The 22,354-nt window shown below is 41.2% G+C and overlaps 3 protein-coding genes across 4 annotated transcripts; all 3 read right to left on the bottom strand.

Moving 5' to 3' along the window:
* Positions 1 to 1,383: 1,383 nt before the first annotated feature.
* On the bottom strand, positions 1,384 to 2,866 carry LOC131877888 (uncharacterized). The gene is made up of 2 exons (XM_059223714.1): positions 2,706 to 2,866; positions 1,384 to 1,855 (listed from the first exon to the last, which is right to left on the bottom strand). Exons 1-2 carry the CDS (start codon positions 2,770 to 2,772, stop codon positions 1,473 to 1,475), a joined length of 450 nt encoding a protein of 149 aa, XP_059079697.1. The 5' UTR covers positions 2,773 to 2,866; the 3' UTR covers positions 1,384 to 1,472.
* A 3,871-nt stretch (positions 2,867 to 6,737) lies between these two features.
* On the bottom strand, positions 6,738 to 9,568 carry LOC131878271 (forkhead box protein D1-like). The gene is made up of 2 exons (XM_059224198.1): positions 9,415 to 9,568; positions 6,738 to 7,341 (listed from the first exon to the last, which is right to left on the bottom strand). The coding sequence occupies exons 1-2, from the start codon at positions 9,473 to 9,475 to the stop codon at positions 6,881 to 6,883; spliced, it is 522 nt and encodes a 173-aa protein (XP_059080181.1). The 5' UTR covers positions 9,476 to 9,568; the 3' UTR covers positions 6,738 to 6,880.
* Positions 9,569 to 11,893: 2,325 nt separating this feature from the next.
* LOC131878371 (uncharacterized) lies at positions 11,894 to 21,980 on the bottom strand. Of its 2 annotated transcripts, none has more exons than XM_059224319.1 (7): positions 21,867 to 21,980; positions 20,127 to 20,517; positions 16,979 to 17,203; positions 16,726 to 16,912; positions 14,837 to 14,933; positions 14,265 to 14,625; positions 11,894 to 13,814 (listed from the first exon to the last, which is right to left on the bottom strand). In XM_059224319.1, exons 3-7 carry the CDS (start codon positions 17,017 to 17,019, stop codon positions 13,064 to 13,066), a joined length of 1,437 nt encoding a protein of 478 aa, XP_059080302.1. In that variant the 5' UTR covers positions 17,020 to 17,203; positions 20,127 to 20,517; positions 21,867 to 21,980; the 3' UTR covers positions 11,894 to 13,063. The 2 variants fall into 2 exon arrangements, with proteins under 2 accessions (XP_059080302.1, XP_059080303.1); XM_059224320.1 differs by lacking the exon at positions 21,867 to 21,980 and adding an exon at positions 20,604 to 20,959.
* Between the last annotated feature and the right edge of the window lie 374 nt (positions 21,981 to 22,354).

Here is a 22,354-nt window from a genome sequence, read left to right as displayed (position 1 = left end):
AAAAGGTACACTGGTGTTGAATTAAGAGTCACGTTGTTTTAATTATCAACATCCTACATTTTCGTGCTTCAGTTTTCTTTCACATTCGACTTTTCAAATTTCGGTGACTCCAATAAATCAAAATAGCTCTCACACTGGCGTATCGTTTGTTTGTTCGTTACGAAGGGAGATGGTAGCTCTCTCGCTCGGCCTGCCATTAGATTTTGGGTGTCCCAATTGAGGGATATTCCCGCTTTGTATTCACGCTGGAGTATCTTATCAGAGTTCCCAATTTTACATAACATTTAGTTTCCAAGCTTTTGGAGTCGTCCAAGCATTGTGAAGAATTGTAAATAAAGACTTTTATATATTTTCCGCTCATGATCGCTTGACATCTAAATGCTTAGAACTTTCTCAAATTTGAGATTTATGGTGTCTTTTGTTCTGGAGAACTAGACACATCGACAGCCCGTAAAAGCCCTTCGCCATTAAGAAAATAGGACCCGGGAGAAAAAGCACCTATTAAGCTATTCAGAAGGAAGAAATATCCGCTGACCATTGCTGATCTTTTTTTACTAAGCATTTTCAGTTTACGAGAAAGCATTACGAGACCTCAGTTTTGGCGTCCGCAGGGTGGTCAAATTTCTATGTCATAGGATCCAGAGATTTCAAAAAATTCTCTTTAACCGGGTTCTGAGATTTGAAATTTTTCGTTTAACGAGTTCTCTTTCATTAGCATTTACATGGTGTGACGGGTCGGTTTCATAAGATTTTCTCATTATAAAGGGGGTTTTCACTATAACTGGGTTCACTATAGCGGGGTTCTACTGTATGATGAGACTCATTCTGCGTCGATCCTCTGAGATGTTTAATTCCAACCAATACTCTTATCACATGCTCTTAAACTAAAAACAGACTGTGTAACTAATAAAGTTTGCATTTCAATTCCCTAGTATTATTAACGGGTCACATTAGTACATGAATCAATCAATGGTGCATGTATGCAAATAAGACTTATAAGTACGCTGCACCATCTGGAAATCATCTTATCGAATGCCAATGGCATCCCCAGCAAAATCATCATTGCCTCCCAGGTCGTCGGAATCGTTGGAAATGGGCTCGTCCGCGAAATCTTGAAATTGCGTTCGTTCACATCGGGAGGGGCACGCCCTACGGCAATCATTGCTAAGACAGGAACAACGGAAGCAAAAGCTCTGTCCACGCCCACCGCCTACGCCTTGGCACTTCAATGGACAGCAATTGATGCAAGCCGGAAACGAGCACGAACACAAGTTGCAATTGACCAAGCCTTGACCGCACTCTTCTAGAAAAGGCCACGGAGAGGATATTAGCTATCATACTTATTTTCGTAATCTCAAGGCCGCAGGGTTTTGAGTAGACAAATTTGACTAGAGTAATTTATTTAAGAGCTCAAAAATCCACATGCCCATGTTTTCATAAGTACAATATTACAATTTAAGAATTAGAATGTCCTAGTCAGCCTGGTTCTCGTCTTCACCGTCGGCAAAGAGGGTCGGTCCTCGTCCACTGCACTGAAAGCAACGCAGATTGCACTCCAAACTGAGGCAAGAACACACGGTGCAAAATGTGCCGGGGAACCCGCGTCCAAAACCGCGACATCGTAAAGGACATCGAAATCGGCACACCAGATCAAAGTTGCATGAACATCTCCGACAAAGGCCAAATACAGAAATCTCCTCCTCCAAAGAACGGGGGGTATCTTGGGGTTGTGATTTCAAAGCGTCGTGGTTGTCACCGTCATCCTTGTCCACATAGGCGTCGTCCGACGAGTCATCGTAAAATGGTTTGTCATTATCGTCAAAGGCCGGATAATCTGGATCAGCGTCTTCATATTCTAATATGAAATGACCCCACATTACTTCGTAATTGAACCAATGGAGTATCAGTCTTGTAGATGCAGTAGTTACGTTGTCAAGTAGGTAATGTAAATGGTATAAGTGGTGGGCCTCGAGTGGGGGTGAGGGTGGACAAAGAGGCTTCTTTCTCTTCATGCATTTGTTAGTCCTCGTATCAGCCACAAATGCGGGTGGAGTAATAAGGTTTTAGGCTCCAAATGAGAGGAGACACGGGTATAGTATGAGTTTTGCTTTACGCTCCTTCGAAAAATGAACTGAATCACGATTTTGTGGATACGGCTAAATCTGACACATTCTTTTTTTTTTTTTGAAAAGGGCAACGGGCTTAGGAAAATTAAAATTGTAACAAGATCTTTCCAAACAGTGCGGGGATCGTGAATCTCATAAACTCTTTCATTTAGGCAATGCTCCTAATCTCAATGGCGAAATGTGAACATTCACAATTACAACAACAGTCCATTCGTTCATTCATTCATTCCCTTTGTGTGGCACATCTTCATTCAGGATAAGCTTGGGCAACGTTGCTCGCTTAACTTGTGAGCGGAAGAGCGTCGTGAATCTCATAAACTCTTTCATTTAGGCAATGCTCCTAATCTCAATGGCGAAATGTGAACACGTGTGCTCTTCCCAACAGTCCATTCGTTCATTCATTCATTCCCTTTGTGTGGCACATCTTCATTCAGGATAAGCTTGGGCAACGTTGCTCGCTTAACTTGTGGGTCGCCAAAGTTTTAGAGAAGGTTACAAAACATAAAATGATGATTGCGCTTTCACAAGTTTCATAGTTTAAATCCCAAAGACATTATCATGATTACAATTTCTACTTACGGGCTAAGGAATCCGTTATCAGAATGGAACAAAGAAGGATCGTCATTCTTATGAACTTCATCTTCATTTTCGAAGGAATGGGGGAGTAAGTGTCTTAGGGACCAACGATCAAGATGAACTGGTTGACAACGGCAAAGTCTTGAGTCTCTCTGCACAAACCCGTTTTAGGGATTCCCCTCTCTCTCTACTGCGCCCAGGCTGATATAAAACATCATTAGAGATCAAATAGATTATCGGCCAGAAGGGTTAGTTGCCCATCGCCCATTGCCCAGCTTTGTGTACTCTGCCAGCCACTCACTCTCTACTCTTGTACGTACACACACATACCTGATTGTACGTAAGCAATTAACGATGTGATGAAGACCGTCATTTTTGTTGTAATTGGCCCAAATGGGTCTGATTGCGAGTAGATTGACGAAGAATGAGAATATGGTTGGAAATTCCAAAAAAGAACCAAAGTTGTAAACAGTATTCAAAAAAGTTTTGCAACTAAGTAGATGATTATGTTCAAGATTATGGGGTTTAGGGAATTCCGATTGCTTTGTATGGCTCGCAATTTTTAAATTATGATTTTTTTTCTAGGGTTGGCTATAGATGTTCAAAGCAAAGATACGTGAGGTTGAGTATACGTCATCAAATTCAACCGATCTGATTGGCTGCCAATTGTCAACGAACATTCTCAACATGGAGTCAGTCGCTTCTAAAAAGAGGTCGCACGTTTGCACCGCATAATAAGATTAAGCTTTGAATGATTTATGACAAATTTGATCCACCATGGATTTAACCAACTCATTCCACAGGGTTAAGAGTGTTTTTTGCCATTACATTGGTATTAGTGTGGTATTTCTCAATAAAATGTAGTTGACACACTGATCTTTCGCTTGCTGCCAGTCTCAAGTTGGACCAAAGCACTTCAAAAAAGAAAGTACAACCATATTCAACAAATTACATTGAAAAGTATAAGGGACTTATTTCTTGAAAGACTCAGGAAGCTCACATGTGATAATGTTGATCTGAATAATTTAATGATATTTTATAGCAATCTAATCTTATGGAAAAATTGGTTCAGAAAGGATTTAGAAAGTAAGAAAATAGTAGTAACAATCTAAAATGCCATATCCATGAATCAGCTTGTTTTCGAGTAAAATTTGGCAGTACCATTGAAGAAAATATTCAATGATCCTTGTCATGATAGAACTCTTTCTTATACAGCGCATCAGTTCAAAATCTGTTTGGAAACTTTTTAGTTTTACTGATCGTTTACATTTTTGAAGTGGAGCCACTTGTCAAACCTTGCATGTCTCTGAATCCAAGGTCTCTAGGGTTGGCGGTAAGAGCCTCGTCCAATAAGACAACCAACCGAGATCTGGCATGAATCCATGGTATGAATGTTTTCCTTAGGTAATTTATTGTGTGACGCATACACTAAAAGTTGCTCTCAGAAAGGTCAGGGAAGAGAATCAAATGAGAACCACTCTCATTGTAAGAATATATATTCCGTGATGAGGCAGTCTTTACCCAATAAAAATACTCTGTTTGGGAGAGTGTTTAAGAATGTTGGTGGAGTTACATAGGAGAAGGAGACACTTTGTAGTGGCGAGTGCAGTTTCCACTTCGTACGAGATAGGTCCTTGATTCGATTCTCCTCACCTATCTCTACAGGAAACTCTTTAATGCTGACTGCACCCACAAATGAAGAAGCAACTCAAGGCCAGTTTTTTAAACGGTCGTACCTCTGAGTTATGGCTTGAACATTACCTAGAATGAGCATTCGCTCAACACTTTACTGAGTGTAATTTCATACCGGTTAACGTCCAAGCGCCTGGCTCAGAGCTAAGAGCTTTAAAAGATTGCCGTCTGATACGGACACTTATTTTGGAACAAGTTGAATGATGCGATGATCGGCTTCAGTGGCCGGGTGAGCCTATTCCCTTCGACCCTGCACCCATAAATATTAAAAAAATGGAAATAAAACACACATAATAAATATTGTACAAAATTGAGATGATTAATTCGCTCGGTATACACGTACGTAGACGAGATGACAGTTCTAATAGAGTCGTATTAATAGTGTCGTGTTCCTCGTCATCCAGTTGGTTGAAGAAGAACCTTTTGAGCACCAGAATTTCAAACTTTGACTTGTGTAAACTGTTATTTTTCACCCAAAAATGTATTTCATGGGCTTTTCTCCTCATTACAGCTTATTGTAATAGAAGGAAACTGCATTAAAGTACACATGAACAGGCATCAGCATCAAGTATTATCATCTTGTTGGAAAAAATCATTTTTGAGCTAGCAGGTTACTGAGTGTAGGTTACATTTGAGGCGACTATTTGTTAACAACATGTTGATCGACAATTATTTCTCAAATATACAATATGAATATAAAACAGAGACTTGTCGGTAGGACAGTTTGATCGCATGTGTTTTTGTCTCGAGGAACAAATTCCCATACCTGGTTTGGGAATCCTAGAAAAAAATATTCCAATGTAGTATCAATATTTTTTTCCTAAACTGGTTCCAGGGAAGGAACCATTTGACATTGCGATGCATACAGTACACGAATTAAAAAGCTGTCCTTTTTCCCTATCACGTGTGGTAGTGATCCAGTGTTAGACCTGCGATTATATCAGTAATTAGACCCTAAAAATTGTATGGTTGCATTGCTTTGATGTAGCCACACAACGCAGCTGCAAAGCCTTTCTCAAATCATATGTTTGGCATCACAGAGCCTTTCCAAGAGCAAGAAAAAAAGATTTTACCACTGGACGAGAAAAAGTTCAAACTGGATTAGTCCAAATATTTCATGGCGAGAAATTCATGTTTTTTTCAATTCAAGGAATTCCCCCCATGTTCAAGCTGTCTTAGGAAAGCGCCTTTTCGGCTTGAATATCCAAAGTTGGGGAGTGAGAAATTTGTGCAGCTCATTAATATTATTTTGAGCTAAACAATTTACCACTACATAAGGAAAAAGTCAAGTCCCATTGTGTTCTCCAATTTAGAAAAAGGTCCTCAAAAATGGTTGTCCAGAATGTCTAATATATTATGCCCACTGCTACTTGGAGACCTTGATTCGCCTCGCCACTATCGAATGATATGGAGGCAATTTACTTAGGGCATCCCTCTCATCTTTGGATGACTAGGCAAATTGACCTTATTATTCATTAGCTTGTGTCCTCAGTTAGGAAACATAATCAATAACGTATTGTTTTGTTCCAGGTTAATGCAATGTAGAAGAACCCATTATCAACCCCAGAAAGTTTTTCTTGAAACACTAAAAGATAAAAGTGTCCTCTGTCCTTTATAAAATCAAATCAACGGAATCCATAATAGCCTTTAACAAATCCGTATTCCAGGGCATGGGTCCACTTGAGTGGGTATCTGTGATGAAGCGCTTGTTCTTCCTAAGCAACATTCGCTCCACTAGCTCGAACCAAACTCTTTGATGCAATTTAATAACAGATGACATTTTCAGACATCCTTTCTATCGATGGCTCTCAAAGCCCTCAACCCAAAGGATACCCTCAAGGTATCCTCTTAGGCATCTTCCGATGAATACCATTACTGTATATTTTTTCTTCGGACTTCCTTACCATTACTGGGAATGGGATCCCCAGCAGTTCAAGTCGGCAAAAAAGGTATAAATTTTACTCGAATTTCCGTTCAAATAATATTCGACCCAAAGGTCACTAAGCGGAATTTCATTCCATTCAAGGCCATGTAACTCTCAGCAACCCAAGAGTAGACATGGTCTAGGATCTTTACCAGACTACCAGAATTTGACACTAATTTTGTATCATCAGCAGACGAGGAGATACTACTGACTTTGATACTGAGCTTCTGAAGTGGAGCAACGAAGATGATATTTTCGTTTGGGAAATATATCTTTTAAAGACCAAATCAGCTAGATTCCTATCCAGTAGAGAATATTAAGAATATTTTGTACGCGCTGCCTTACTCACTCACTCACTCACTCATTTACGAACTCACAGATCTAGTCCACACAATATTCAAAGAACTAATTTATACAAGTGGGTTTGATGTTTTTTTGAGCTTTTAAAACCATTTCTTCTTGTTCAAACAATACTGAGCACCTTGAGTCCCGTTTTAAAATGTAATCATGCTTTTCTCGAACGAAGCACACGCCAAATATATCTTATAGGGTCCATTCTTAATTAAGCCTCTCGATTGGACTCATCATTATCGGCGCCGTCCTGAAATCCAAATCCACTGCCGAAAAATCCACCGAGGCCACCAACCCCACCGCCACCGCTGCCAAATCCACCTCCTCCAAATGAACATTGGCGGCAATTAATAAAGCACTGCGTTTCAGCACAAGAGCATACAAGGCAATACTGGAATATATTCCCACCGCCAGGCCCAAATCCTCCTCCACCAGATCCTCCGTCGAAACATTGGCGTGGACACCTCAACCGACAAACGCGTGACCGGAGGCAATTACAATAGGCACATGATAGGCCTGGACCGTGCTTCTCGTCACCATCATCATCATCATCGGCATCATCGGCATCAACAGCAATGGCATCACCATAATCATCGGAAGAATCGTTGGGTAAAGGATCTTCAGCGTTTTGATCAAAGTCGTCGTCAAACGTGTCTTCAAACTCGTCATTTTCTAAAAATGATATCAAGTTGAAGTCAATAATTTCAATCAAGTCGAGGAACAAAGTAAATTGTCCTCAAGATTCCAATTGGTTGGAGAATTATTTTGAGGCCAAGTTTCCGTCCATTTTGCTCAGATATTTTCTGGAACTTACGTAAAGGTACAAACTAGAAAGGTTAAGGCTGCACGGTATTTAGAGAAGGTATGAAAGGTATCTGATAATGTATGTTTTTTAAAGCATCCAAGAATTTTGTCCCAACCCAGGCTTTTGGGTCAATCCTAGCGAGGCTTAGTGGGCGCCTACTTGCTGACAGGTAATGAGATACCATAAAGACAAATATTGACAGTAATAGTAACATTTATAAAAGGTTCCATGTACAGACGATATGATTGGCTTAGCCTTGATACGTTTAATGAACCGTGAACGACTATATGATTTGAAATAAATGATACAAACAATCAATGACGGCTTTCTCAAATCTGTTGTATTCGTCACCTTGCACGATGAAAAGCAAGTTGGCTTTTTGAAAATGGTTTAATGGACCAAATTTGCCCTATGAAACGTCCCAAAAACAGTAGTTGAACACATTGTCTAGGAATCTACCTAAATCGGGATCAAACATGGCGCCTTGCATGAGTCTACCAACTATTTTACAATGCTGTGGCAAATTAAAAGATCAAAATCTTGGTCTAGTCACGGACTTCTGGAGACGCGACTGCGACCGGAATCAAAACAAATCTTGTCTCCAAAACTGTTCACCTTATTCCAAATAAGCACTTCAAATGACCACAAGATCTGGTTAAGTAGATGAACTTGGCCAAGTTTGAGTCAAAAACTATCCTTTGAGAGCTCAGGAGATATGACCAAAGTTATTTAGCAAACACTAGACAAAATTCGAATTTTCGACCTGGTCTTGGTCAGCTATATAAGCGTTTGGCAACCTAACTTTGACACGAACCACTTACCAGGTAATGGATGTGAAAATATGACTTGCCTTCAAATGGAGAGATCTCGGTTTCTTATTTTATTACCTTATTCGAAAAGTGGCTCAGAGTTGCCAAGAACAGGCCGATTGGGCGGGAAGCTCGTCCAACTTCTATATTTCTAGAACTTCGTGGTCTAGTAGTATACAGCAAGGCTACCTTTGATAGGTCTAAGGGCTCTTTGACCATGCACTCACAAAATGGAATTTGCTCACTAAAATATTTAAAGATTATTTTTATGAATTTCAAGCGGAAGCTTGATTTTCTGCATCTCAATACGCAGAAAATTTTGTCTTTCTCTTAGAAATATAGTTCTTAGGCTTCACAAAAGATGGTTTATATCTTTCTTCTGTCAGAAAGCGATTTTTGTTTGTTGAGCAACAAACACCGGCCAAAGTTAATAAATATTCAACAAAATATTATCGATTTGTAACTCGTATATGCATTGTCTTTATGAAATTTATTCGAATCTGATGTAGTACCATTGTTCACGCTTCTATAACGCAACGTGGCAATTTCTTTTTTCGTTATTACATGTCGCAAGAAGCTCATTTTGCAATCGGGCATGGTTTATTCCTGTTCGGCTTGCTCCATCTGACAAGTCTCAAATGAGAAAATTATCCTTTTGATTGACCTTTCTAACGTACCAATACCAAAAACACTTTGCAATTTCTACCGTTTCTCTTCCATTTATTATGAAACAAATCAATGATGTTATCAATCAATTATAACAGTATAAAAAGATCGACATTGTAAAGTTTGAGCTATTTTGAAAATGGGTCAAACGTCATAGTTGACGCTTTTTAACGATAAGAACCTTACGATTTTTCCCTGCCTTCTCTCTCGGTACTTTTTGAAATCACAAATTAGTACAAAGAATCCTTGCTGTGACCCGTAATTAACCTACTACCGTATTATACACCTTATCACGTTCTTCTACGACCTTGACAAAAATAGATTTCATGGATCTTCTATAGTTCTATTTCGGGACTCAAGATCAAGGTAGATCAAGAAATCGACAATAATACCGTAATGTAAAATTTGAAGGCTTGGGCAATTAATCAATCTCAAATAAAACGTAATGAAATGATCAAAACTTACGTGAAGACACAAGTGCCAGGCTGGCAACAATGACCAGAAGAACTAATCTTGACTGATTCATGTTATATCCACAACTGAGCAAAACATCGACCAAGAATTGATCCAAAAGTGATGGTAGATGAAGAAATTCTCTCACTCATAAAGCCAGTTTAAAGATTTTTTGACCAAACTTGATGGGCAAGGGAATTCCATCCAACCACAGGTTTTCCTCAAGAGTGGGGAGTGGTGGATCCTTTTTTTATTTCTTACAAAGATAAGAGAATGGATAAACCCGACAAATTATGTTAAAAATGCTCAAACAAGATAGATCTTGACAGATGTGGTTGTGATAGTTGCATAATTGTGACTAGATCTACCTGGAGACCTCGTGCTTCTACTCCACAGAAATGAAACCGTTGAGCAAAGTTGCAAAGCATCACGGGAGTAGTCAAGGTCTTACCCATCTCATTGAAAACGTGTATTCTAATCAATCTTATGGTAGTGTAGAAGTAAAGAAGAGAAAAAAAAGAACATCTCAAGAAATAGTCTTCTGGGCACGCCGAAAGGACAGTGTTCTTGAGCATTTTCCTTTGCCTTCGGGCCTGTTTTGATAGCTGTAGGTAGACTTGAGTTTATTTACAGTACAACTAGGGGACCTTGAGATCTGATCCTTTGAAGCAAAAAGTTTGAAGCTTTCGGAACACTCCATCACTTGGACACGTTTTGCTTCAAGAATAAAAGGACGAAAAAATGCCTCGGCGATTGAACATTCCCAAACAAATTGAACCTTTCGGTAATCGTCAACAAGAAATGGGTTAATCGAAAAAAGATTGGACGTTGGTACTTTAAATTGACCCCTTGAAGGTAGAAGCCAACCAATTGGTGGTCTGTGTAAAATAAACATCCCATTATGATCCCAATCGAGGTGATCCACGCTTTTACATAGACGGACTAACTTTATATTTCCGAGTGTACCGTACAGTGAAAGTATGAATGCAGAAGCTGCCATCGATTCGAAAAAAACATTAATTTTGCATGCTAGGGCCGGAGACTTGATGACCCCGCACGGGCAGCGAAGTCCGTTTCACATTATTCATTGCCAAATTCCGAGAGGCATTGATGCCATATCCGGAAGGTATCAGTTTGGTTCTCCGTCCGTGGGTCTGTACTAGAGATGTAATAAGTCAAGAATTTTCGGGCTGGGCTGAGCTAAGAGGAAGGTGTCTCATTTCGAGCTGAGCTAGGTTGACAGTTTCCAGCTCACGAGCTGGGATGGGCCAAAAAAAAACAGGTGTCGAGCTGAGCTGGGTTGATCGGGTTGATATTTCGAGTCAAGTCTGAGCTGAGCCAAATCCGATCTAGCCCATGTCCGAGCTGGCTCATGATCAAGTTGACCCGACCCATGTCTGGGCTGAGCTATGTCTGAGCTGGAAAAATCAATAGACCTATTGGCCAATCTAGTTTCTAGTTCTCGTGTCAGGTAGCACCACGAAATTGTCTTAATACAAACTAGGTGTTTAAAAAGTGCAATCAAAGACAGAACATAGAGTTCCTTTTAGGCGAGGGTAACATCCAGCGAAAAAAAAAATATTGTGACCTTTCTTTTACCAAGGTTTTATTGCAGTTTCACCAATCTCTCGTACTAGATAAGGAAAGATGGAGTACCAGGCAAAATCATTGAACAAGTAGCTGAGTAGCAACCAAATTGTTGATTGTAACAGACTATTCATTGTCATGCATAATATTTCCTCGGCTTGTCTTTCAGTTAAAGACAAAAGTTGTCAAACTGAGGTGGGCCACAGTCGAGCTCCGTCAAGTTTGGTCAGGGCTGAGGCATGGCCTCGTCGATTTCGAGCTGGGTTGTATTATAGCTCGTCGATTTCGAGCTGGGCTGAGCCAGAGCCTAAACCCAGCTCGAGGTGGTCTGGGCCAAATACGTTTCAGCAGTGCGGTCTGGGCTGAGCTCCGGGCTAGCCCAAAGCTCAGCCTGTTGTCGCGTTTCGAGCTGGGTTCCAGCCCATTACATCTCTAGTCTGTACTTAGCTCTGACACTGGGGTTTGGACCCACGACATATTGTTAGCGTTGCCTCTTAGATTGTTCTGCTACACTGGTAACCTTTTTCATGAGCTGGACCTCTCTTGGGCTAATAGGATTACGTACATGATCCAGTTCGGCGGATTTTTACATTCATGTTTGAGCCGATCAAGGAAGGACCTCATGAGAGTCAGGGCCGAGGTTACTTTAATTACTTGTGAGGTTTCGGTACAATTAGTTGTTTGAGCCACTCTACGGGCAGCCTCTCAGGAGGACGAGCAGAGGGGGAGAATTCTCTTTTCAAGCACCAAGTCAAGGACAAATGAGAATTATGTGACTTTCAATCTACTTTGATTACCCGTTCACTTTCGGAATCCTTTTCTTTCCTATGTTTCTATTCGGGTCAAACCAAGGGATCTGGAACGACTTCAATCTGTTTTTCAAGGAGCAATACCCGAAAATGTATTTGAACGAGACCGGGAGAATGTGTCTAGAACAAAAGCCTTTTATTGGGCGACGATTTGTTCTTCAATCGCCGTGTACTATATTTTGACACTCTTCCAGGTACAGTCAGTCACGTTATGCATACTGTATGTAACATCGACTTGAAAGGGATGGATTATCATATCATGGAGGTTGTATTAAAATATATACGTCTGTTTTGTGTCGAATAACTACGATCACGTCGGGTTGGTGTCTTCTCTTCACAAAGCTATCACAAATAACATGATGATCATTATGAGATGCTCTCTGACATGCGTCACCGGGTGGGGATCGATTTGGAATAAATCGGGAAACGAGCCCTGAGAATTAATTAAGCTTGAAATGAATAACTCATGATTCATCCGCACAAAAACAACAACGGTCTCGTCGTGAAATAGACGACCAGTTGTTCCAAGTTAATAGACAAAAACGAGAGACCATGAGCGAAGATTATGAGATTCCATCGTCGTGTAGTTTGTCCTGGATTGCAGCGGAGGCATTGCTACATATGTAGCAGTGACCTTGTGGGTTTGGCACTAAGAGTGAATGTTCCCGATGCCCACCCGAAAGAGTAACCAACCTTTGAGCCCAAAATGGATGGCATGATTAGGTAATGAATGGAAATGTACACAACGACAAATGCGAGCGGGGTCAAGGAAACGGTTGGGATGAATGAATGGATCGGTGTTGTTTTGTCTCATAATATTGGCTTCTTTTATCACTGCTCAACTCAACTTTGAGCTGGGTTTCATCGTCTCCAATTGCCGAGAAGCTGACGGAGCTTGTCAAGCACACTTGTCCTCCCTTCGGACTTGAAGGTTATCCGGCAACTCACTGACTTCATTCCACAACAAAAAGCAATGCGATCCGCTCGCCACTCGTGGATCGTTTTGCTTAGTTCACAAAAAGATGGTATTGCTTTATCACTCTCAAAGAAGTTCAAAAAACGATAGCCCATCTCGTAATTTGATTCCATCTCCCTCCCGAAGCCATGGCTTTTTTTGTTTGTTTGACGTGTGCTGTTTGACAAACGTCAAGAGATACTTTCAATTGATTGGTAGGTGACCACAGATTTACATTCCATTACACTCGTCTATAGCAACCAGATGTCATTGGTACAAAGAGTAATAACAACCTTGGAAACCAGATTAACTAAAATGCCGTTTGATCACGATTCGGCAGTAGGTTGGCGATGGCTGTGCTCGTTCGATTTACGCCAAAGTACGACTCGCTCTCCGGCGTGAGAAGGCCGTTAGGATGCGGGTGCTGGTGGGAATCTTTTCGAGGCTTCAATTCGAGGATTTGCTTACCCGATGTCACTGACACTTGATCTGTTGAAAGTCGACCAGGTAGGTCATCATGTTCACCTTTGGTGGTGCACTGAAGCCAAGCTTCGTTCATAGTGGTAATCATGGTTCTGAGCTGATGGTTGGGTTGATTTTTTTTCAAGCGCACTATCGAGACATTGTCACCAGGATGACGATGCTGCTGATGACGATGCTGCTGATGGTCTTGAGAGTCCCCGTTATTGGCTCTCTGACAACCATTCCACTTGTGATGGGCTCGATTCAAAAATGCGAAGATGCTAATTGCTCGAGGCTGAACGGAGGTGATCTCGATTTGTTGAAGATCCGACGAGCCATCTTGGGTGGTCTCCGAGTCAAGTTGATCCGTAATTCGGTCTGAATGCTTGGTCTCCCCTTTGTCTATGGGACTATTCTGGGGAACACAGCAGTCATCAATGGCCTCGGTAACCTCCAACAACCGGGTCGAGTAGTTCGTATGGCCTCGCACCCCCATGGGTGTAGAAGTGGGCGTGGACTGGGCATGCCGATCTCGAGTTTGATCCATGCAACAACAAATCCCAGAGCCAAAACAACTGAATTGGCGGATGAAAATATGCCTAAAACGATAACCCAAAAATCTGAAAACCACTATCATTGTTTTGGTCAATATTTTCCAACGAAAATCGGTTTTTAACGCCTAGAAAATCAAATTGCACAAATGGAAACTTCTTTATCGTACAGTGAAGTTAAACTCCTACGGTCCAGCCTTGCCTGTTACGTACATTTCCTTGAAAATCTTGCATCATAAGAGAACAGTTTTTTTATGCTGCGTTTTATCAAAATCGGATGTAAAATTAACGTGGTAAGTCGCCTTGGCCGAATTAGCCTTTTAATGACATCTTGTTTGAGGAGAAGCTCGGACCAGTCCTTGAACCTTCTCGTCAAAGTGAATGGCATGAAAAGGCAGATCCAACTCCTCTCCAAGACCTCATGATGATAAACAAGTGACTTCATGGAATAAAGAACTACTATCACTCAATCGTTTCTTATTGACAGTATCTATTTACCTGAAATCCCCGGACATCAAGCAATAGATGAGTATGTTCATGCTGCTGTTAATGGTAAGCAATAGGTGCGAGACGTTTCCGGTGACAAGTGTCCAAAATTTGACGGTGAAGCAATCATTGTCCATTCCATCCAAAACTTGATCGAGAGTGTAGAACTCATGAATATTGAGCACCACTCTGAGGATGTGACCAAAGAGAAAGGTGGTACAAATAGCGAACAGAACATAAGCCTGTTTGGCTGCCTCGGCCTTTAAGGCCGTTGATTGCACTTTGATAAATCGATGCTCGAGGTGGCGCCGTCGGCGAATCACGGAGAACACGCTGAAGTTCAGATAGACCAAAACCACGAAGGGAATCAAACCTGGACACGGGCAAAACACAAGCAAGCAATTATTAACCCTGTACTACTCGTACATACACTACAGAGCTTCTTAGCGAGATGATAGATAGCCTCATCAATAGATAGGCAACAAGCCTCTTCCCTCTGCTTAATTGGGGAGGTTTCTCGTTGAGGATGAGACTCACAGTAAAACAGCGACAAGAGCACGAAGAAGTTGGAACTTGAACCTTACCCGTGAGGAGCAATCGTGTAACGTTCTTGTACCAAAGAACGTATTTGTGGTTGAAGCGTAGGTCTGTCGGATAAATGACGGCTTCGACCACTTTCATCTAAATAAAATGGAAAAAGGCCTGGTGAATCACGTTGTTGGAAATTCGAGGAAGATGATTTTCATGCCTTTATCTCAGGAAAGGTAGAAGAAGCCCTTCGATATCTACATGTTCAGTAGTGTTTCTGACGAGCGGTACACGATTCTAATAATATGGTTAAAATCTTATGCTGCTTTCCAATCAGACTGAGCGTGCAAATTAAAATCAAGAAAAAGTGCCAAAGTTCTACATCATGTTTTCTACTATTTACTACGGTCTATGGTTTTTTTTTTCTAGCGCGAATGAGTATTGTTTGTTTACGTCCCCATGAAATGTAGAATACTAATTTCCAAGTTTCGAAAACCATTCTTGTTCTGTGAGCCCATTGAATATGGTAAAAAGAAACTGATTTGACAAAAGGCTTTAACGCTTTTCGGCACTTCTACCAAAGACCAATTTCATCGAAGTATTTCTTCAAGATCATACTCTTGAAATTTAGGGAAAACCGAATTTTGACCTCCTTTTGTGTATATTGATTAGCTAGAATAAATGAATGTGATATTTTTAGGTCAAAGTTCCACTCTGTAAATTCCACCAACCAAGCATTGGAATAAAGCTTGGGGTTGGAGAATGGATGTAACCTTTCTTGAGAATTGCGACTGCTTCCTATTGGAGCAACAATTTCAGTTGTATCCGACCTTTAAACTTAATTTGATTGATTGTCCAAGAAATCGTTCTTGGAACGAGACCCCTTCAAAACAGTACAGACGCACAACGGCCCATTTCAAGGCGAGCCATCAATTATTCATCACCCTACCCCTTTAGAGTCAGCCTATCTGTTGATGTAAGTCTAGACCCTCAACCCCGGCGTTAGAACTAATTGCATGGAAATTGGAATTTGACAATGCCTTTTGATTTGAGTTTTCTCCATATTATGTTCTGCGCAGGCGTCATGAGCTCTCAGCTTTCTAAACGTGCTCTTAACTTGGTGAGACATCATTCTCACTTGACTAAAAAATTCCAAAGCCTTTCAAATATTATTGTGCCTCTGGATCATGAATCAAAACCGGAGTCAAAATTGGGCGTCTTCGCTTTCTTATCTTGTCAGACAAAAACAGCAGCTGTGGTTTTAGATTTATTGGTCATCCTTATTTTGAAGGTTAAGGCGACTTCATCTCTAGCGTCGTAGCATTCTTTTTTGTTCCTGGCTTTGTCCGGGCTGGATCATGGTTTGGCCCAAGTTTGAATCTCATCTAAGAAGCCTTCATTGGTTATCGTCTTTGGTTTTTATAGAGAAAGAATGTGTTTGAACAACAATCAGGTCTATACACTTTTTCCTATTCCCTTTTCGTCAACTATTCGTTATAAATAGTTGGATTATATTGAATGGATGGATGGGAAAATTGTTAAAATGGTCAGTTGTACTTCACATGCCTGACAACCCATGGCTGACGAGAATATCTCACACAATTGACCAAGGACAGTAGTGTAATGGGTCAAGAATGTGCAGAAATCTCAATTCTCAATCAATGAGCATTGTACCATGATGTGAGGATGGCCTTTGAAAGACTCACAAGCAGCTCTATGAGACCTTGTCAAAAGCGCTCGGACAAGACGGTGAATATGTGTTGCTCATATTCAGAGGACTGCCTTCAAAGTTCTACGTGCGCTTGCATTGTTGAACATGGATTAGGCTATCATACGGTAATGCAAAGAATACCGGGAAGCTAAACAGATCAATTACTTAATCAAATGGAACACTGATTTTAGGTTGCCAATGGCAGTTTCAGACGCCGCTTGTGATAGTTCATACCTTGGTTATGGTGTTGAGTTCTGGATTGTACGTATCGTGAATATTTTCTTGATAGAGAGCTTCAAATTCGAGAAACTTTGGCAAGTTGGTGATCACAGAGAATCCAATCACTGGTCCCAAATAGTTGGTAAAAGCTTTTTTCCACGGATTAGTTCCAGCATTCGCATTATGGTATTGGATGGGATGTCTGCAACAAAGGACTGAAAAACTTAGGGAACAATGCTAAGGACGCACGAAGTTGTTCTTGCTTTACCTGATGGCTCGATAGCGTTCCAAAGCGAGGGCAATGGCCATATAAATGGTACATCATAGAACGATGTTCCGCAGAGGGTAAAGAACGTAGCAGTAGATGATATTGAAAAAGTCCATGGTGCGCGAATTCCTCCGCAATGTCTCTAAGAGCGTGAGCACGATGTACCCATTGTCGAAGATCACCAAGCTGGCGAGCAAGCGGTTGAAGATACTCTTCATGTTTTCCCTAGAAAAAGAAAGAGACGGCGGATGCACATAAAGTACTGGTATGAGTACAGAGATGAACGGTTTTATAAGGTCTCTCAAAGGATTCAGCGGATCTCTTTGGAGCGAGCTCGGAAAGTAGGTAAACGAGTTGTACAATAGTTCCTTAAGGGGTTAATCATTAGTCAATCGCAGTGAGGGCAGCCTCAAGAGCGGCCTTCCAATCACCCAATCTAAATTGATCTTCGCGTACAGGACTATTTATAAGGCGATCGTTCGATCAAGCCAATCGTGTTTCAATTAATTGATCACTTGCTTCTTTTACAGTTTTACAGGTGGTTGCTGCGCTCTGCAACCACTTGAAATTCATTTTTTTTTTGCTCCCTTGATTTGGCATTCGTTCGCTGGTTGCGCTTGACTGGGCTGATTGGGACCGAAAATGTCAATTCCCTTCCCAAAGATGTCAGCCTATCGACGTGTCTACGTACTTCTGATTTGAGCTTGGGTGAGTTTGGCAAATCGTACTACGTACGTGCTGCACCCGGGTTCGATTCATGCAAACTTTGAGAAAGTTTCAACTGAATTTGTTTCATTAGAACATCTTTAGGTCGACAGCCCCTGATGAAGTTTGGATATGTGTAAAAGGGCTTGTTTGAACCGTCCTTGTCGAGCTGCAACGGTCAGGGATTCATTTGTTAATGTTAAACGAAATCCCCTATTGGGGTGTTTGAGTCTCCATGTCCTATGTGTTGTTTGTAACGGTATCGGTATGTTACCCCCTAGGGCTTGATATATGAGATGACGCAGTCAAAACTCCTAAACTCCGACTTTTTGGTTGTTAATATAGAAAGTAAAAACCATAATGATTTTCAAATCATTTAAACCCTACTTAACTTCTCATAACGACATCAGACAATCTGGCGAACTGTGAAGAAAATTCTTGCCGTGTTTCAGGGACTATCTCTGGATTTTTCGCTTTCTTGACTTGAAAAGAAAACTGTTTCCGTTGGCAAATGTGTGTTTTGAATGGGTCTCTGGGTTGGAATCCCCTACATAATTAAGGAGTAAGCATTCAAAACGAGTACCGCATTTTACTCTTCCCCTCGGCAAAATACTAATTTATCGCCCCTCCCCCTGAGCAATTATGTATGTTTGACTCTTGAACAAACAAGCAATAAAATTAAATATCAATCAACGTCAAATGCAAATGTAAAAAGGTCAACACAAAATAAAAAGGAACTTAAGAAATATTGATGCATGAATAAGGCCAAGCTTTGCATTTGGTCTTTGCATACATGTATTAAATAATAACCCAATTTTCCTTCTTTGAGAAATCTGACTAACTCTCGCCTTTATTTTGAGTTCGTGTCTTTGTACATGGCAAAGTGTTGCCCTGAAGACCAAACTTATCGATACTTTTCTGGTAGACATGCTCCAACCAAATACCTGCCATATTCACTCACAGCCCCCTAAGGGCTCATTTTGCATGATTAGCTACTACTTATTCGCCCTTTAAGAGAGTTTTGATCCCACTTCAACCTTTAGCCAGTCATGCTATCACGTGATCACATGATTTGAGCGATAGCCTGTTTGAAATAAGTGTCCTCCAATCAGTGGATTCTTAGCACCCGGATATAAATACTGCATACAAGTACATTATCATGGTATTAGATTTGAGCAGTTGCAAATTTGCAATTTCAAACTCGTTTTTGCGAAGCTGACCCTTTTTTTCATTGCACTATACCACCAAACAAGGCTGTTTACCAGAGCTCACCCGAACGTCGAAGCAAAGACGACTTGGCGTGCTCCCTTACAGCACCAGACACCCACCCATCCATCCTGCGCCATCTCCGGTCCCTGTATGAGAGTTTGACACCGAGACCGAGTGCCTGGTGCCTGATGTTTTCTGGTGTCAATCTTTAGCCTGTGCTCAATAGATGGCACTTAGCCCTCTTGCGAGTAAAGAGTTCTTGTGTCTTGAGGGACTTCGCGCCTTTTATGTATGGTCCAAGTATCCTAAATGCTGTTCTTTCATCTTGAAGTTAAGATGATTGTCCTTGGAGAAATTGAAGCAATTCCAACAAATAAAAAAATATATAACAAAAAACTGCTAAACCATTAACAAGGTCCGGAAAAGGAGCAAGTAATGGGAAGGTGCTTTTTCATTGCTTTCCTTTGGTCGCCACTACTATATCAATTTTGAAGTGCAAAGGAATTAAAGTTATTTTTCTCAATGCTCATTCTAATTTCGTTACTTTCACTACCTTGCAAATGACATGTCAATACCAATTAATTTGAACATCAGTCTTCATATCCTTGACGGATTGTAGGTGTAGAACCGTTCCCTCAACTGGGCCACAAGATAATCCTGAAAACATTAGGAGCTGATTTCGAAGGTCATAAATTAGAGTGCGCATGTGTCGGGAAAGGAGCGTTTTCTCGCCAAACTAACTAGTACATGCCATAAAGCCACCCTAAAAGAGGATAGAGCAAAGTCTTTTAGGCTTCATTGGCCTTAGTTTTTTTTTCTTCTGGCTTAACAAGGGGTATTTCCTTACTAACGTGGAACGTGAGACCCTCTCGTCAACCAAAGCATGCATGGAGTCGCTCTATTTTGGTTGCGCGCACGAACAAGTAGATATGTGCCTGACAATTTCAATTCCATGAACAATGGATGTGTTTTAACGATAGTCCACTTTCCAGTCATGGAGGGAAATTTTGTTAACAGCCTCTTGGCCACTTCATGCTTTTGTGGACCCATTTTCTAGCCTATTCACTTCATTTCTCGCCTCATCATATGGAACTCCGCCCACTTCCATCCAGGTAGTACCATTTCATTTGCGATTCGACTAAACGCTTAAATAATGTAGTAGAGCGATTATTGCGGGCCATTCAATTTGTCCTACATGACCATGGTAGGAAGTTAAGAAGTGTCGTTGTCTTACCCGCAAAGAATAGGAATCACGATGAGATTGGCAAAAAATCCGATGACCCCAATCACACTTTGAATCACAGCTTCCATCCAGAATGTGAGGTCAATGTACAAAGCCATTTCGGCCTCAGTGGCACCCCCCGAGCACTCACTTCCACTAATGCCCGGAAGGAAATCTGACCCATTGAGGTTGTCGAGTATAAAAACCCCGTCGCCTCCATTGAGATCTGAGTAACGTCCCTCCATCCAGCTGCCGTTGTTCGAATGGTTCCCGCCACCGGAATGGTTCAATTGTGGGTGCATCGAGGACGACAAGCTCTCGTCCAGGACCAGGCCAGGAACGATCATGGTGCTGATATGATGAGTAAGCAATTATTGGTCAGATCATATCAATCATTTGGGGGCTATGGAAAGAGATATAATTCGATCAGTTTCAAGTGATCCCTTTCTATTTAGTGCCAACAAGCAAAAGAGCGTATCCCAGATGTACCTCTATCGGCAAGATGTCGAATTAAATATACAATATCCTTTTTCGAGTTTCCAGTGACCCGATTAGCCATCCCAGCCAATGACAGGAATCGTCTGGCCTCCAGTCAATCCTATTCTCGCAGCCGAGCTCAGTTCAAATTTGGCAACCTTATCGTATCAAGGATAAATGTAACAGGTTGCTAGTTGAAGGTCTCTCTGATGTTATGTACACTACAAGAACTCTTTTTACGAACAGTTAGCAATCTCTGTACAGCTTCAACCTTTGCGGGCAAACAAAGTTGGGAGCTTCGTCGACTACACCTAGGTTTTCGTTTCACAGATCAGGGATTAATTGTGAGATCAAAGGGTTGCCAGAAGACGGTTCTGCTCAAATCTAGGGCCCCAAGATCCCATGATCTCAAATATGCATAAAGAAGAATGAGGCTCAACGAACCGTGGTTGACGCTCGATGCCCCAAATGAAAGGAACTGGTTAGTCTTGATCCTGTTCCCTAACTTCGACGTACTTTCCAAATTTTCTCCGTTACCAGCCTTGTACTACATTGACTCTTGATTGACATTACCTTGATCATATATAACAATAGTTAAGGCTGCAATTGTATTTGTCACAGAACTCTGATTGGCCTTGATCGGAGTAGATGGTAGGCATTTCCCAGAAACTTTTTCTCGTATGAATCTGACTATCAGGGCCAATTGTCTTCCGTATTGTAAGCTCAATATAATAGGAGGAACTCAATGACTATTGGAGAACTCTACGGGAGTAGGCTTATTTTGATCAGAAAGTGCTCCAGTTCCAGAAAAATTTGGAGCCCAATATCCGCAATATTTAGGATAACTTTGAGCAGGCACCCCTGGAATCTGGACGGGGAGGCAGAGGTCGAGAATTGACGTTTGCTATTCGAGGAAAAATAATTAGGCCTCCGCTCACCATAACTTGGCAATTCAAATTTTAGCTTAATCAAACGACTCAGTAAAAATTAATATCCTTCTCAGAGATCACTACCTACTTATTCAAAATAATTAATTGTAATTGTTTGCCAGAAGACGACTAAATCACTCATTCTGTATTCATTCATACATTTTACTTTGAGGCGGATTTGATTTTTGTAATTTAGGCTCATAGCGATCGGGTAAATTATTCTTTGAGGTGGAACCTAACACATTGCAAACGGTCGAAAATGTTTACTCTCGGCCTTAAGGTCCCAGTCCATATTTTAGTGGTTCAAAAAGTCGCCAAATGTGCTGGTATGTATTTCCAAAGTCACCTTTTGTTCCCCTACGCTCTTAGCACGGGATATGTTGATGGTCACAATCACTTCATTCACTGGGTATAATATTTAATTGTAAAACTTATTAACACACTCACACTTCATTCTATGCCTTTGTTTGGTTGACTGAAGGAACTGGAAGTGGACGCAAGAAGACCGACGGTAGAAAGAGAGGAAATCGAGGCTGGCAGAAATAAAGAGAGAGAAACAGAGATCGAGAGAGAGGCTCGTTTTGACTTGTCTCTTGTCCCTTTTCCTCTCGTCAACGGACGGAAGCGAAATTCGGAGCACCAAGAGCGGCTGAGGAACCAACGATCCACGGTCTCGCGCTTCATTCCATCCAAGCTCTTTCGAGTTCCTTTCCATGTATCAACTCGGAATTGCTCTACAGGTGTCCGTTTTCCTTCTTGACCAACCAAAGCCAAGGACTTTGTATGTGTTCGCTGTGAACGCCAGCGCCAAGGCCGAAGCCAAAGGTGGCCAAA

The sequence above is a fragment of the Tigriopus californicus genome, chromosome 3, assembly GCF_007210705.1.
Source record: "Tigriopus californicus strain San Diego chromosome 3, Tcal_SD_v2.1, whole genome shotgun sequence".
Classification (NCBI taxonomy): Eukaryota; Metazoa; Arthropoda; class Copepoda; order Harpacticoida; family Harpacticidae; genus Tigriopus; species Tigriopus californicus.
The sequence above is the reverse complement of the archived record's forward strand: the minus strand, read 5'-3'. Positions and strand labels throughout refer to the sequence as shown.

What these genes read in the sequence shown, in the direction of transcription:
- LOC131878271 (XM_059224198.1), bottom strand. Translation starts at nt 9,475, where the DNA reads ATGAATCAGTCAAGATTAGTTCTTCTGGTCATTGTTGCCAGCCTGGCA. An exon ending in CCTGGCACTTGTGTCTTCAC is followed by an intron (nt 7,342 to 9,414) that starts GTAAGTTTTGAT and finishes TATCATTTTTAG; the next exon opens with AAAATGACGAGTTTGAAGAC.
- LOC131877888 (XM_059223714.1), bottom strand. Translation starts at nt 2,772, where the DNA reads ATGAAGATGAAGTTCATAAGAATGACGATCCTTCTTTGTTCCATTCTG. An exon ending in GATAACGGATTCCTTAGCCC is followed by an intron (nt 1,856 to 2,705) that starts GTAAGTAGAAAT and finishes ATTTCATATTAG; the next exon opens with AATATGAAGACGCTGATCCA.
- LOC131878371 (XM_059224319.1), bottom strand. Translation starts at nt 17,019, where the DNA reads ATGGCCATTGCCCTCGCTTTGGAACGCTATCGAGCCATCAG. An exon ending in AACTCAACACCATAACCAAG is followed by an intron (nt 14,934 to 16,725) that starts GTATGAACTATC and finishes CATTTTATTTAG; the next exon opens with ATGAAAGTGGTCGAAGCCGT. An exon ending in TACACGATTGCTCCTCACGG is followed by an intron (nt 14,626 to 14,836) that starts GTAAGGTTCAAG and finishes GCCCGTGTCCAG; the next exon opens with GTTTGATTCCCTTCGTGGTT.